The sequence below is a fragment of the Larus michahellis genome, chromosome 12 (genome assembly GCF_964199755.1).
Source record: "Larus michahellis chromosome 12, bLarMic1.1, whole genome shotgun sequence".
In the NCBI taxonomy this organism is placed as follows: Eukaryota; Metazoa; Chordata; class Aves; order Charadriiformes; family Laridae; genus Larus; species Larus michahellis.
In genome coordinates this window covers 11352690-11368363 of record NC_133907.1, presented here as the reverse complement: position 1 = coordinate 11368363, position 15674 = coordinate 11352690, and the positions used below count along the sequence as shown (strand labels likewise).

Below are 15674 nucleotides of genomic sequence, written 5' to 3'. Positions count from 1 at the left end.
TAGAACGGTTTGGGTTGGAAGGGACTTTAAGGATCATCCAGTTCCACCCCCTGCCCTGGGCAGGGACACCTCCCACTAGACCGGGTTGTTCAAAGCCCCATCCAGCCTGGCCTTGAACCCCTCCAGGGATGGGGCAGCCACAGCTTCTCTGGGCAACCTGGGCTAGTGTCTCATCACCCCCACAGGAAAGAATTTCTTCCAAATATCTAATCTGAATCTCCCCTCTTTCATTTTAAAACCATTATTGTTACAGTCAAGATACTGGACACCACTAGACCTCGGTACAGGCCAGGAGCTAGACGCTAGTCCATAAATCAGGGCTCAAATGTCTTCATTTCCCACCTGACTTCTCCCTGCAGTCAGCGTTTCAGGCAGGTACCCCACTGAACTGAATTTCAAAAGCAATCTCTCTAATGCCATTACAGACAAAGACTTCTTGCCTTAGCCTGACATTAAGTAGCTTTTTTGTAGGTCCCAGGGCTGTACTCCATCAGCCATAATGGGCCAGGACTTGAGACCACTCATCCCTGAGGGACACGAATTGCTCCGCTCCCACTTCTAAGGCCACAGCTCCATCGATCCCGCAGGCAGCGCGGCCCCAGCTCTTAGCGAGGAAGTGCGATGGATCTCAGGGTGGGGAAGCACAAGCCAGCGGTACACTGATAAGCAGAGGAAGGTCACAGAACACAAGGGGAAGACTGGCTTCACTGAGTTAAGAGCTATCCTTTTAAGAGCCCTGCTGTTATCTATCTGGAGCAGCAGATACCTGCCCGGTTCAACCACAGCTCGTTACAACACCTCCAAGCAGCAGCAGTCACTGTCTCCTTCCCCTCTCAGTAAGGGCAGTGCATTTTTCTACCTTATCTCTGAGACTTTCCCCAGCAATATCACCAAGCAGGCAGAGATCAAGCACAGCAATAACACACTAACCCCAGCCCAGGGTGACTTCAGCTCGATGTCCCCTGCTGCTGTCAGAGCAGGACGCTTCCCAGGCACGCACAGGCAGTGCTGTCCCCATGGGCAGCTGAGGAGCGCGGGTCAGAGCCACAGCTTCATGCCCCCCTTTCAAAAGCCACAGCAGCTATTCCAGACCGGAGACTCCGGATTCACTTTTGCATTTCTGCTCCTGCCTCAATTCCCTAAAGCCTCAGGCATCCCCGAGCAGTTCAGCCAGGGAGCTACCCTGAAAAGCTTCCAGTATCCTCCAGCGTACCTGGGGATCCAAGCTCCAACTTCCCCTTTTCTGATAAGCATCTTAAAGACCCTGGTCTTCATTCACATCCTTTCATGGGCTTTGCTGCTGTCCCGGTGTTCCTTGGCCCCACTCTGAATTCCCTGTAGCTTTATGGCTGTCTTCTCAAGCCAAGACATCTGGCATTGCAGATGGTGGCACAAGCACAGCTGAACTTGCCCGTTACACCTGAATAAAGGTTGCAGACAAACTAGCCAGCAGCCAAATTAAAGTTTACCTGCACAGTTCCATTCTAGCTCCTTATATGCATTACACTCATCCAAATATACATTTTTCCTCTAAAGACCAAGCATAAAAGCTTCCAGCCAGTTACACTTTGGGAGAAACAACAACTTAAATGAAGGTCCTGTATATTAAATGGATTAAAGTCCTTTATAAGCATCTCACTGGGAAGGAGATCTCTAAATAGTGCACAGCTGAGGCTGTGAACTTCTATGAAAAGAAATATTTAGGGAGCTCAGAGGAAGAACTGGGGCAGGGGGAGGAACAAATAAAAAAAAAAACCAACAAGAAAAAGAAATGATGAAAAGCCCCAGGGAAGAGTCCCAGCGGAGCAGAACAGACACCACGCAGGAGCAGATGTGTAAGCGATTCTATTAAAATGCTGGAAGGAAAACAAGAGGTAGGAGGGGTGACTCAGCAGCGAGCTGGAGCGAGAGCATGATACAGCACGGGAGGGAGGACGAGACGGCGGCGGCAGCATCACACAAGTTGGACAGAAAGGAGGTAGGTGGTGCCGGTGGAGGTGCGCTCCTGCCAGCCCAAGGAAGCAGTCAAGTAAGGTCAATACTTGGCCAGTCTCAAGTCCCAAGGAGCCTCTAGGGACTGAAATTCCTTTCCTAAATAGGAAGAGCAGAGCATCAAGGCCAGGATGACGACAGCGACGTGCTCTGGAAGAGAGCAGAGCAGAGTAATAATGGGTCCCAGCTACTCCTGCGAGCAGGGAGCGTCCCAGTAGGACACAATGCCATTATGAATGTTTTCAGTCCCATCAGCGACTCCTTGAAACCCCTGGTCAGGAACACACATTGGAGAAGCAGCTTTTGAGTTACAGCTGTTCCATAATACCTCAAGAGCTGGGTCTTGTGCACCACAGACATACACGCACAGCGTGGTGACCAGCAGAAGACACTCGGTGCCAGTACTCCTGCAGGCATACGTGGTCCATTACAAAGGAGAACCACAGGAAAATGACGCCTTTTAAAAGGAATTTAAAAATGGCTAGCTAGAAAGGATGAAATCCAGGTAGGTGGTGTGAAATTCGCTTAAATCCATCTTCCTAGAGAGTCGGGAATGATCAGGAGGGACTGTTGGCAATTTGTCCCTTGAATCCTATACGTCCCTTCCAGTCAGCCGTCAGGACTGCTGCCCCACCAGCATCACAAGCTTCAAACACTAATTACAGCAGCCTGGCCTGAGTCCGTCCCTCCACCCGCATGAAACAGAGGAAAACTCTTTGCTTGTCTTTCTGCAGAGGGAACTAACCCATGCTTTGGGGGTGGAAGCATCAGGTTGTTTTATTAGTGCAAGCTACAGGAACAAATAAAACTACAGAACCCAATAAATTCACTAAAAGTGATGATTCATCAGCACTTGTCATTTCCTGGGCAACTGAACCGGGCTGGGTTCCACACGACATTTCGCAAGATCCTTTCAGTAGCAAGAAGAGAATTAACGTGGGGATATTTTTACGCAGGTGCAGGAGGGAGCAATTCTGCGAGGTTTACAATACACACAAAAAAAAAAAATAGGACAGGGCATTGAAGACAAGCCAGGGTCACTCTACGGGCATGATTCCACAAGCACGGTGGGGCTACTGCTGCTGTTCTTCAAAGGCAAAGTTCACAGGGCTCACGCTCAGTCCTGAGGTCTACAAAACAAAACAAAAAAAAACAAAACCAAAAAAAACCAAAACAAAACAACCCCAAAGAACCCACATATGCAATTTTCAACTGCTAGAGGAACACCTTCATCCAGACAAGAATTCACCTGAACTTGGATTCAGCACACAGTTCCCTTGTGATCACAAGCCAAGAAAATATTATAAATATTGTTTTCAAAGGGGTGTGTGAGAGTCTGAATTGCTTGTTAACAGGTCTGTCCCCCCCCAGCCAGCAGCAGGGCCTCCTCCCCGAGCCCACACAAGGCCGCCAACAATTTATAGGGTATCTACTGCCACAGTTCTGCAAAAAAACACTGGGAGATCCCAGGAAAGATTGTGCCAGTCCCTGGTGGACCTACAGAAAAGCAAGGTCCTTCCCTGTCTTCCTTTCTGGTTGCAGTCATTGCCATCCCGAACATAGGAAAAAAAAAAAAACACAAACCAAAACCAATCAAACAACACACAGAACCATGTCTCTGCAGTACAATTAAATCTGGAAAAGGGAGGATGTGATTTAAGAAGTGGAATATTACAGTCAGAGATACATGCGTTGCTCGTCAAGCCATACCTGGTCTGGACAAGAAACCCAATCCCCAGTTTCAGAGGCAGAAAGCAGAGATCCCGATCCCACCACGCGCACCTCGACACTCGGAACGCGTCCCCGCACCTACCCGGGGTCACGGCAGGAACGCCGCGGCGCTGCTCTTGTGCGAGGTCTCGGTAGCCTGGTGTGCCTGGAGAACAGCAACCGCCTCCTCAATCTTAGGACAGAGAGCACAAGGCAGGGGAGAAGCAGTTGAGTGCTCCGACGCAGGAGCGCACTGCACAGGAAATCCAACGGACCAGGTCCCACTCGCGCCTCCGCACAGACTCACTTCCAAAAGGTAAAGGACTTCATAATAATTAAAAAAATCCAAGTCTGCTGCTTCTGCTGGAGACTGAGCAGTCCAAAGACCTATTCTGTCTCATCCCTAGGGAAATGCTGGGGCATGTCTCCTTTTCTATAGGAGTCAGAACTTGATGGAGAGAAACCAGACTCCTCCGTAGGTGAAGCCACCTGACGCCACCCAGCAGAGCCCAGGCTCCTTCAGAAGCCATCGGTGAAAGGGTGAAAGTGAATCCTGTCTCCCAGGAGCAACAAGGAGATGCAGTCGATTCACTGCAACCGTTTTGATGGGAACTAAAGCTGAATATTCACTGGGATTAAGGAAGAAACTGAAGAAATGCTGCAGAAAGGCAGTGTTTATCTGGTTTCTATTCTCAGAAAAGAGCGTCTCCCTATCTCCTTCCAGGGAGCGACACCCAGCCTCCTTCTCCCCCCCTCCCACTTCCCAAACCACCTCAAACCACCCCCAGAGCTTTGTCCGTTCTCTCAGGGAGCTGCTTCGAGCTTCTTCTGCTGAAGGCAGGCAGGCCTTCAGGCACTGAGTGCGGTGCCATCAACCCGGGGCCCTTGCTGCACATTTTTCACTAAGAAAAAGGAGCTACTTGCTTTTCCCATAGCTATCCCTGTCCTTGGCCCATCTTCTGGGCCACAGTCAGCAGCAGCAGGTCGTTAGCCCTCTGGGATGTGATTTGTTTGGGCATTGAGTGCCTCCTACCTTGGAGTGCAGGGAGTCGGGGGACTCCAGGAGCAGCAGCAGCTCGGAGTTGTCGATCTCCAGCAGCATCCCGGTGATCTTGCCGGCCAGCGAGGGATGCAGCGTGTGGATCAGAGGGTAGAGGCGCTCACCTGCTCCGAACACCAGGGAGGACATCAGCACTATGCAGGACCTCCCGCGTTTTCAAACCTGGTGCGAGCCCTCCTGCCCTCCCAGCTCCGTCCTTTCAACTGAGGAGGGACACAAGGATGGTGACGGTGGTGGGAAAAGCACTGCTCCCGTGCAAACCTGCTGCGGCACGTCACGGCCATAGTGTCTGCAGGCAAAACGCTCCCAGTCCCATACAACTGGGAGAATTAGCCCTACCTGTGCAGCACGCTTACCAGGAAGGAAAGCCATACAAGGAAAGTGGTGTGGAGGAGGAAAGCCACCTTTGACTGTCCCGAGACAACGCTAACCGCCCTCCTCCCGCCATCCCATCCTCCAGCACACAGATTATTTCACTGCCAGCTTTCCCACCACAGTTTCGCCAGGGTGCCTTGGCCCTGCGCGTATGCCTCCCTCTTCCCAAATTGCTCTGCTCCCAGCCCCACCTGGGGCTGACCCTATCCCCTACGGCCACCCAGAGCGGCGATGCAGGATGGCTCAGAGCTCAGGGGAATCGTGAGTGCCCTGGTGCGGCCTGGGCAGGACGGAGCTCCCTCTCCTACAGAGCTTCGCCAGACTCACCGCCAGGCAGGTAATATAGACAGAGAGTGGTCCTGCTGCTTCCATACACTTCCAGCACGGCCCAGATTAGTTTTTGTTAAAGTAGCATAATATCAGAGCAATCCCACAAAGGCTTACAGCTTCTCCTAGCAGCTGAGTTTTCCCTGGTGCCTGCAAGTCCGTGTGCCCTCGCACGCCCACACAGCCCCACAGCCGGTCTTACTCCAGCAGGGCAGCCCTGACACTCACCTATCATTTGCTTCTGCTCCTGAGGAGGGGCTGCTGCAAGCATGGATGCCGTCAGCGGCTCCTGCCCCTGGATGTGCACAGCAGCTTCCCCCACCTGGAAGAAAAGACAACAAACATGGAGAAAAGCAGCAATCAGGCTGTAAGCGATGCACAAGCTGCCTGGCTTGCAGGAACGGTGCTGGTCCCCAAACCCAGTGGGGCATTTCACCCTTCCGAGATGCTGATGCAGAACCCAGCATTGCCCGCTTGTATCCAAACACCAGTTTCCAGGAAAGCCGGAGACAGGATCCATAGCCCCAGTTACCCCTGCAGCCACTGGGAATGGTCCCCATAACACCAGTCATAAATGGATCCATGGGTTGGCCTGGGGCCATTAGCCACACCAGCCCAGAGCGGGACCAGGACGGATGCTCGGTGCGGTGGCCACGCCGAAGCCCGCAGAGCGTTGTTTACCTGCGGAGCCGCCACGGGCGGCATGTGCCCCATCGGCTGGACGTTCCTGACGGCCGAGGAGTACTTGTACTGTGGGGCACCCCGCGGCAGGGTGGGTGAGGAGGGCACCCGAGCGCTGACCGTCTGCGTCCCGATGTTGGCTGCAATGGGGACAGGAACATTTCTAAGGAGGAGCCCCTTAAACACATGCCTGCACCAGGAAGGCTGAAGCCAGAAGGGCAGCGTGCTCAACCAGAGAGCCTGAAAAATGTCCCCAGGTCAAAGGCATCTTCCATGGGACCGGCAGGGCACTGCCGTCCTGTCCCCCGTGTTGGGCTGATTTTGTGCAGAGGGCAGGAGAGCTGGCAAGGGCACCTACGCCTGGTTGTCTCTCCTCCAGAAACACCCGTCTGCATCAGTAGCCGGAGGATGGGCACAGCACCGAGGAGGGCGGGCTGCAAGAACAAGTGCCCCCAGCCCATCCTGGCCCCTCTCCTGCAGGGAGGCAAGGGCAGAGGAACGAGAGGGCGAGGACAAAAGTAGAGGGGACAAACCAGGACCAGCCTTCCTGGTCACTCCCTCAGTGACAAGAGACTCAATGCCAAAGACCACGTTGGGCTAAATGGTGCGAAGCCATGAGGGTTGTAGGTAGACACTGCCCCACCAGATGTTTTGGTGGACCTCAGACCTTCACCTGCTCACCAGGTGAGCAGCTTCCACCCTGGGCTCCTTCTACCTCTCCTCAAAGCCCATCCATGGGGGAGCCTCAGAGGGGGCTACACTGCAAACCCTGGCAAGCATCGTCCTCTCCCTCACTCACACAAAAGGCAGAGGGGTGATGGGATAGACGTGGGGTTGAAGCACTCTCAGGGTGAGGAATGCTCTAGACTCCACGTGTGGGACATCAGCTTTGTCACCACCCTGCCAGCCCTGCAGGAGCATGGCTGTGTTGTCCTGGCAAGGTGAAGGGGACACCCCAGGACACAGGGACAGCCCCAGCACAGCCAGGCATTAGGGGATGCCAGCGAGGTCTGGTTCTTGGGCTCCAAACACCTCTAACAAGAGCATCTTTTACTGGAGGCTTGGCCTTGGCAGTGGTTTCACCAGAGCGTGTAAGAACCTTTGTTTCTGCCCAAGAGGTCCTTTCCCAACCTCACCTCAGTCTGAACACTAAGCCTAGGTTGCCATGGCTGCATCAGCATCATCTTTAATGAACATATTCAAGGAGCAACAGCCATCAAGACCAATCTGCCTGTCAGAGACCTGTCCCATTACCTGAAAGACCACAACCTTCCCCAAAAATTACACACTTATTTACTACAGACACTGCTCCAGTCCCATCACACCCAACGGCACCATCCACACTCCTCCACGAGCAATCCCACAGACCGATCCGTCTTCAGAGGCAGACCCAAGCTTGCCGCAAGCACCCGGCTGCTATGGCGATGTCCAAGCTGGGTCCTTCCCCCACTCACCCACTCTCTGGGCCTGGGCGGGCACGCGGGGCACCTGCGTGGAGGCCTGTCTCATGGTGCTGATGTTGGACACCAGGCGTCGGGGTGGCACGGGAGCCCTCAGGATGGGGGTAGCGGCAGGATACGCTGCTGTAGAGATGGAGCACGATTAATAAAGCTTCTTGGTAGCAAAGGTGTGGAAGGAGACGTGGCGGGGGATTGACCACGGCCGGGGAAAGCTCAGGAGCACCTCACCTCTGGGGTCAACCCCAATGGTTCATCACCCAGTGCCCATCACCGTGACCCCTGCACCAAACACCCATGCACTTCTCCAGGTGATGCCCCCCCATGGTTACATGCTTCCTGCTGCTTTTAGAGACCCTCAGTCCCTGACCAAGCCCAGCTCGCACAGAGAGTCCCTGGGGAGAGGCAGGCGGACTCACGGGGAGGCCGGGAAGGCTGCGCACTCCAGCGAGTGGCAGGACGGACTGGGACAACTGGGCTGGGGCTGTAGAAGGTAGCTCTGGTTTGTGGCTGGGAAAGGAGAACACGTTATCCGAGGTGACTTGGGAGCTGAGCTGAGACAGATCTAAACGCAAAGTATTTCAGCAGCCGCTGTGCACAGACAGGCGAGCCAAAGCCACGCTCTGCAGCGTGGCAGAGGGCTTTTAAGGTTAACACCCCAACGTACTGCCTGTGCGTCCTCCAGCAGCTCCCCTAATTTCCTCCCCACCAGCTTTTGCACCTCTGTAAGCTTTCTCCTTCCCCTCCTTTCATCAGGGGACTCCTTCTCCATGCTCACACCCTCCCACCAAACTCCTCCTTGGTTCCCTCTTCTGAGGAGCAGCCGGTGGCTATTCAATGCCCAGCCCATTGCCTGGAGCATCCGCACCCCACCAGCATTTTGGCAAGCCCTGCCGCTTGCGCAGGAGCCTGGCACTGAGCCCACACCAGACCAGCGTGCTTGGGTCTGCACAAACTGGAGATACATGAGGTCCTCTGCCCCACTGCCACCCGCCTCCTCCAGCCCAGGGCAAACTGGGGTCCCCGTGCGAGGCTGCCATTCGGGAACGGGGACTCACCTGGGGGATGGGGGGTAGGAAATACCCCGGGGGGGGCTGGAAGGAGCCCAGGAGAGGGCCAGGCAGGGCCCTCATGGTGGCTAATCTCTGCATGTACTGGTTGGTGAGGATTGCTTTCCTCTCCTCTTTCCTTTGAGCGAGCGCGACGTAGAGAGGCTTGGTGCTGACAATCCGCCCGTTCATTTCCGTCACGGCCTTGGTAGCCTCTTCTGGGGAGGAAAAACATACAAACCCAAACCCTTTGCTGTGGCCACCCTCTGTCATCACCTAAAAGTGGATCAGAACAAGACAGCTAAGTCCACAGGTCGCCGCAGCACCCGCAAAGCGCAGCATGGCGGGGGGATGCGTGGGACCCGCAGGCACCCCACTGCAGCCCCCACACCCAGGGTGGGACGGATGGGGCTGCGCCCACGGGGCTCCGAGGAGAGGTTTCTCCGGGGAAGGGGAGGATTTTCTCGGGCAAAAACAGTAGGTTTGGGAAATTAAGGTGGCAGAGTCTGGGCAAGCCCAAGACATACAGCCTGTGATCTTCCAGGGGTCTGTGCCCCCGCCCCACGGGCCAGCAATGCTCTGGTGCTTAATGCCACAGAAGCCATCAAGGGGTGGGGACCAGTGGGACACTGTGCCCTGCCCGAGGGCCAGGCAGTGTCTGTCCCCAGCAGCTGGCAGGTTACCAGTATCCGACCTTAAAGCCAGACCATCCCTCTGCACCCATAACCCCAGCTTTCAAGAGAAGCTCGACACCAGTCCTGGTGGCAGGACTGACACTTTTCAAGTTTTTCCAAAAGGCAAAACACCAGCCTGTCAGCCAGGCAAACCCCGCTCTCCCCTGAGCAAGGTGACTTTTGGGTCATTTCCATTTCCTTGACCAGTGCCACATTGGTCCTGAACCACAGACCGGCTGTGCAATGTTCAGAGTGACATGGCTTTAAGGTCCCATACCCTGCACCTCACCGGGGCTGGGGTAACTCAGCAAAGATATAAAATATTTGCTGAATCAATAAGCTCCTCAGGACAGCGTGGCGTACAAGGGGCATGTCCTTCAGACTTGGCTTGAAATACAAAGCCATCAGCAGGGAACCATAACTCAGCAGGATGATAATCCCGATCCACTTCCAACGGCTGATCCTGGGAGCCCCAGCGAGAGCCCCATTCCCTCACCTTGGCACTGGTGATGGTGCCGTAGGGAGAGAACTCCTTCCTCAGCCTCTCGTCATCTATCCCGTCATCCAGGTTCTTCACATACAGGTTAACCCCCTGCAAATGGGCAGAAAAGCGACTTAGCCTCCTCCCAAAGGCACAACGAGCTCCCAAAGCTTACAGTGGTTTTCAAGCTGGATGCATCTTTCACCAGCAGCTCAGCCAGAGGGCGGGGACCCAAACGTGTCCTTCCCCAGAGCTGCTGCAGGACCAGCGGCATGGTGAAGAACCAGGACCACGTGTCTGCTCCACTTGTAGGCGGGACACCCCAAGTGAAAGGGGCACACAGACCATCACTACGGAGCTGCTCCAAGACCTCAGGAAGCTGCCTCATTTCCAGGCTAATATTTTGACTTTCGGAAAAGAGCAGACATGTTTCTTCACCTGCCGACATCATCCTGGGTTTAGATCTCTCTCCTCTCCTGATACTGCTTCTCAGGACATTATCAGGCAATGACTGGACCCCTGCATGGGTGTTCTTTAATTGCAGAAGGGACAGAAGGGACCCAGCACACTGATCTGTCCCCAGGCTGAGGATTTTCCTGGATGCCCTTGGGAGCATGTCCCCGGTGTGGACCTGCAGGATGGAGCATCCTGCTCTCCCCTTACCTGGTACCTGCTCACTCGCTCCTGCTTGATCTGCTCAAATTTCCGCTTCAGCTCGCTCTGACGTTCTAGTCGCTTCTGGGCTCGGCCCACGTACACCATCCGCCCATTGATCTCCTTCCCATTCATGTCAGCCACGGCCTGCCAATGGAGGGAAGGGCTCTGAGTGCTGAGGGAAGCCAACGGCCATAGGTCTACTCTTCACCCACCACCCCAGTCCAGCCCTACAGTGAGCTGAGACCCCCCCCGACTGAGGACAGGACATCAGCTCTGCTCCCCTTCACCAGGTCCTGCCCATCCAAGCTCCCAGGCAAGATCAAAGCCAGTAAGTTTCCCCTCGAGGAGAGGTGGGAACATCAACAGGCAACGAGATCGGGGCCAAGACAGGAGAAGGATAGTGAGGAGCCTCTTGCCTTCTGGGCTTCTTCGTGCTTCTCAAAGTTGACAAACCCGAAGCCCTTCGAGCGGCCAGTATTGTCCATCATGACTTTGACACTTAGTGTCTTTCCTGCAAGAGGAAAGGAAAATATCCATCTGAAGAAGGGTGGCCCCAGAGAAGGGGCTCGGTGTTTCCATCAAGCACTCTCCCCAGCTTTCTTTGCAGTTGCGCCAACTCCAGTTTATCAGACACGAGGATATTTTGCTTCAGCAACTCTACTCACCAAACTTGGAGAATATTTCCCGCAGTCTGTCGTCATCCATGTCATCCCCAAAGTTTTTGATGTAGACATTGGTGAACTCCATCGCCCGAGCCCCAAACTCGGCCTCACGCTCTTTGCGGGATTTGAAGTGGCCAACAAACCTGCAGGAAGCAAGGAAAGGGACATGAGACCCTCCGTGTCCTCTGCAGAGGGAAGATGGACACAAGCACATCTGTCCCGGTAGAGGCCAAGAGTGACCCTGTCACCTCAGGCCGTGCTTTGCTCGCCCGTAAACCCACCATGTTTTTCAAATCCAGCAGCTTGATGATGCCCCACCCAGGTTCCCCTACCTAGACCCCACTTGGCTCTACTGAAACAGGGAGAGTGGTAACACAGGGGGCGACTGGGGGTGTCAACTCAGGAGACCCCAAAAGACCCCCAAGAGATGCCACCAAGTACCAGCTCTCTTCCTCCAAGGTACCCCCAAGCCCCTTGGGCAGTTGCTTGCCACTGTGGCAACAGGGATGTAGAGAATAAGGTGATGCAATGTAAGCAGAGCTGAAGAACAACAAAACCTCTTCCTGCCCGGTTTATCTGATGCTGACAGCCGAGGTGGAGGACCAGCCCTGCTTTGCGGGTGCTCGTCACACCGCCTCAGCAACAAAACACAGCCCGGGGCTGGACTCCTTCCCCAGCGTCAGGAGCGGCTCCAAACCATTATCACACTTCCACCAGCACCGACCACGAGTGACTCACTGCCCCGGAAAGCAGCGGAGCCGCCGTGCCCAGCGAGGATGGGTGGGAAGAGAGGAGAAAGAGTGCGGCAGGAGGGGAGAGCCCCAGCAGGGCAGGCGTTTGCTCCCAAGAGTGCACCAAGGCAAGGGAAGAGCAGAGCCGAGGAGACACTCTCCCCTCCGGCACTTACACCTTCCGGTCGTTGAGCAACATCCCATTCATGGTCTCGATGGCCCGAGTCGCTGCCTCGTGAGTCTCAAAGTGAACAAAGCCATAGCCACGGGATCCGTTTTCATCACAAACCACCTACAAACGCAGAGAAAGGAGGAGGGAGAAAAAAACCCAAGCAACCAAACCAGATAGATAGTAGTTTTCTCCACACTTGTTCTTAAGTAAGTCACAGGAAAACCCACCCTCGTTTTCCAGTGCATTTGCCCTCTCCGACATCCTGCTCCTGCAGCGGCTGAGCCATGTTTGGGTGCTGCCGGCAGGGCAGGGAGCCTGGTGAGTCCAGGGCAGACACCTGGTGCCTTATATGATGCCCAAGAGCTTGTGGCTCACCAAGAGCCAAGCGCCATCACTGCACCAAGCTCAGAGAGGACAACACACAACCCCTCTGGTGCAAAGGACTGGGAAGAAGCGGGGACAGGGGAACAGCCCCCACTCCCAGGGGAAACGCAGCAAGGCCTTTTGGCTTCAAAGCAGGTGGGAATTTAGAGGAAACTTTGTAGGAAGTGAAAGAAGAAAGTGGATTTCAGCTGGCCAGAGCACGCTGCCAAGAACACGGGGCAGCTCTGCAGCCAGCCCTTTCCGGCAGGGCCCACGTACCTTGCACGACAGGATGTTTCCAAAGGCGGAGAACGTGTCGTACAGGGCTTTGTTATCAATAGAGTCATCCAGGTTCTTGATGAAGACGTTTCCAACTCCTGATTTCCTGAGCCCGGGGTCCCGTTGGGACCACATGATGCGGATGGGACGGCCTTTGATCACTTCAAAGTTCATGGTGTCCAGGGCTCGCTCAGCTGGCAAAGAAGCCAAGATATGGGGAGAGAGGAGGGTAACAGAGACAGATCCCCTTCACATCCTACAGCAGCTGAGATGGGCACAGAAATCAGGGATACTGTTGGACAGGGGCTCGTTAACCTAAGTGAGACAGGCAGCGCTGCCTCCCAGGGCAGCAGGGCCAGGCTGGGGCTGGTCTCCTCCCCTACCCTCCCCTCCAGCCACAACACTCATTCCTTTTTTTTTTTTTTTTAAATTTTTTTTTATTTTTCCCCTCTCCAAAGCATGTCCAACTCCCACGGGATCATCCGTTTCACTGCAAGCTCCAGTTTGGCAGGTGCCCAGCTCATTTACCCAGTAAGGATTTTGGTCTCCAGGGCAACTAACCCAACACCTTCCCCATCACCGCTGCCTGGCTCCACCATGAAACGCCTGTCGAGTACCGCTCCATGCGGCGCTGTATCGCCGCGATGCCTGCCAGGAGAGCGGCCTTGCGTACCCATGCTGCGAGCCCACAGCGAGCCGGCTGCCCTGGGGAAGGGCAGAAGGGGTTGTGGTGCCCTTCTCCATAACCTCATGGAGGGAGGCAACTCTTCCAAGTCACCTTCTTCCCCCCTACAAGCCCAAAACCCAGTCAGAGCAGAGACGGGAGTGGGATGGGTCACCATCTGAGCACAGACTGGGATTAGTTACAACCAAAACCCAATATTAGGAGCATATTGCCCCAGCCCCAAGAGCTGATACATCCACTCAAACAACTGCTCCCCACATTTCTACCACCTACCCTTCCTTCTCTTACACTGCCCCAAGCCCCCGCTGCGAGGCAGCCCCTCGGGGCTGTGTTACGGGGAGCTTACCATCCGCGGGCTGCTGGAAGTTTATGTAGGCATAGCCCAGCGATCGGCGTGTGGCAACGTCCCGACAGACTCGGATGGACATGATGGGCCCAGCAGGCGAGAACTTCTCGTAGAGCATGGCTTCGGTCACGTCCGGGTGGAGGTCTCCCACATAGAGGGAGGCTAATGGGTAGCCAGGACCGCTAGCGTTCATGGTCAACCACAAAGCTCAGCTGTGGAAGAAGACAGAGCCAAGGCTGCAGGACGGGGGTTTCGGATCACCTGCAGCAACCACAGACCCCCACTGGGGCTGTCCCCACCGCGAGCCGTGCCCTCCCCACCAGCAGTGGTAGGACCAGGAATGCCCCAAGGATGCTGCAGTTCCCAGATTTTTCAGGGCCATTTCAACGTTGGTGCAAAAGCCGAGCTGGGGCAACCTGCACACGTCAGAGCCCCCGCAAACCTGGGGAACAGCCAGAGGGACACAACACACCGCGCACCCCCCGATTGGTTCCTTTCAACACTCAGACCCCAAAAGAAATAAAATAGGGTTTAATTACTCAGAAGGTAAACAGCCCTTCCCCACCAGAGACTTCCATTTTAATTCCTCCTAGACGGCTCCCTCCAGCCGGCTGCTCGGCCAGAGCAGGCCCAAGGAGCACGGGTTTGCTTTTATACAGCAGAGCTGCCCTGCCAGGGGAGAAGCTCCCCCCAGCAGCCCCCACTGCTGCAGCCAGCGCTCCCAGCAACCGCCTCCACCTCTAACAAGGGAAACGCAGGTTTTTAGCCGGCCTTTCCCACAGCAACAAGCCTCAGCTTGCTGACGAGGCCCCCGAAGCAGGAAAAGCGATGCTCCGTCTCCCACTGTTTTCAGTTGGGTATGAAGTTGTGCGTGAAGATGTCGGTCGTTGCTTGAGACCTCCGAGGGACTGCCCAGGAAAACAGAAATGCAGCTTCTGCCCTTAAAGCTTATAAACCATCCTTGGGGCTCTTACTTTAAAGCACAAAAGACCCGAGACACCTGTTAAGGTGCCTTATTGGTGCCCCAAATAAATGCACGCACGTAGGCGAGGTGCATTAAGGAATCCCTCAGTCAAAGGCAAGTCAACATCGAGGGCAGAACACGGGAGAGCCGTGCGCCAGCTCCGTGAGGCCCCTCACACAGCCAAGGCCATAGAATCGTCTAGGTTGGAAGGGACCTTTAAGATCGTGGAGTCCAACCATTAACCGAAACGAGCCTCCCAAGGCCCTCCCAGCAAAAAGCCCCACAGGTCAAGAGAGCAAACACAGCGCTCCCCTGCAGCTGGTGGGGGCAAAGGGCGAGGGAAGGGAGGGAAGGGAGGACGGAACCGGAGCGGTGGGGCCCGGGCAGAGAGTCAGAGCCGGAGCCGGGCCCGGGCCAGGGCCAGGCGGGAGCCCGCAGGGATGCGGTGGGAGCCCGCAGGGATGCGGTGGGAGCCCGCAGGGATGCGGTGGGAGCCCGCAGGGATGCGGTGGGAGCCCCCTCCCCGCCGAGCCCCCAGCGGCAGGAGCGGAGGGGCTGAGCCCACCCGCCGGGGGCCGGGCAGAGCCGGGGGAGCGGCGGCGGCGGAGGAAGGAGGAGCTGCTCGCCCCGCCCGACCCCCCTCCGCCGGCGGGGACCGACCGGCCACCGACGCCCCCGGGAGAAGCCGCCCCGGCCCCGCACTCACGCCGAGGGCTCCGGCGGGCACCGCTGCGGCTGCCGGCACCCGCCGCCTCTTCCCCCGGCGGCCCCGGGGGCGGGACGGGCCCTCCCCGCCCTCCGCCAGCTGCGGCCCGGCCCGGCACCGCCCCCGGCGGGGAGGGCGGCCCCCGGCGGCCCGGGTGGCCAGCGGGAGCCCCGCGGTAGTCCCCGGCCCCGCGGGGCTCCGGGGTTTGGGCAGAGGGCCAGCGGTTGCGGCTCCTAATTTCTGCATATGGCAGGTCGGGTCTTCTCAAATTAACGGCGGGGTAACGGCCCCGCGTTTCGCCCT

At 56.1% G+C, this 15674-nt stretch overlaps 1 protein-coding gene across 2 annotated transcripts; it reads right to left on the bottom strand.

Moving 5' to 3' along the window:
* Positions 1-2477: 2477 nt before the first annotated feature.
* Positions 2478-15386, bottom strand: PABPC1L (poly(A) binding protein cytoplasmic 1 like). Of its 2 annotated transcripts, XM_074604838.1 has the most exons (16): positions 15372-15386; positions 13702-13913; positions 12671-12864; positions 12033-12148; positions 11129-11268; positions 10880-10974; positions 10470-10607; positions 9822-9917; positions 8661-8927; positions 8022-8112; positions 7600-7728; positions 6146-6285; positions 5693-5786; positions 4736-4866; positions 3806-3895; positions 2478-3122 (listed from the first exon to the last, which is right to left on the bottom strand). In XM_074604838.1, exons 2-15 carry the CDS (start codon positions 13892-13894, stop codon positions 3812-3814), a joined length of 1908 nt encoding a protein of 635 aa, XP_074460939.1. In that variant the 5' UTR covers positions 13895-13913; positions 15372-15386; the 3' UTR covers positions 2478-3122; positions 3806-3811. The 2 variants fall into 2 exon arrangements, with proteins under 2 accessions (XP_074460939.1, XP_074460940.1); XM_074604839.1 differs by lacking the exons at positions 2478-3122; positions 3806-3895; positions 4736-4866; ... (2 more) ...; positions 7600-7728; positions 8022-8112 and having other exon boundaries at positions 8739-8869.
* Positions 15387-15674: the final 288 nt, after the last annotated feature.

Excerpts from the sequence above, each read along its gene's own strand:
- PABPC1L (XM_074604838.1), bottom strand. The coding sequence starts at position 13,894 with ATGAACGCTAGCGGTCCTGGCTACCCATTAGCCTCCCTCTATGTGGGA. Across the intron at positions 10,608-10,879 it reads AGCACGAAGAAGCCCAGAAG|GCCGTGGCTGACATGAATGG; the intron begins GCAAGAGGCTCC and ends CTCCATTGGCAG. Across the intron at positions 7,729-8,021 it reads GCAGCCTTCCCGGCCTCCCC|CAGCGTATCCTGCCGCTACC; the intron begins GTGAGTCCGCCT and ends CCATCTCTACAG.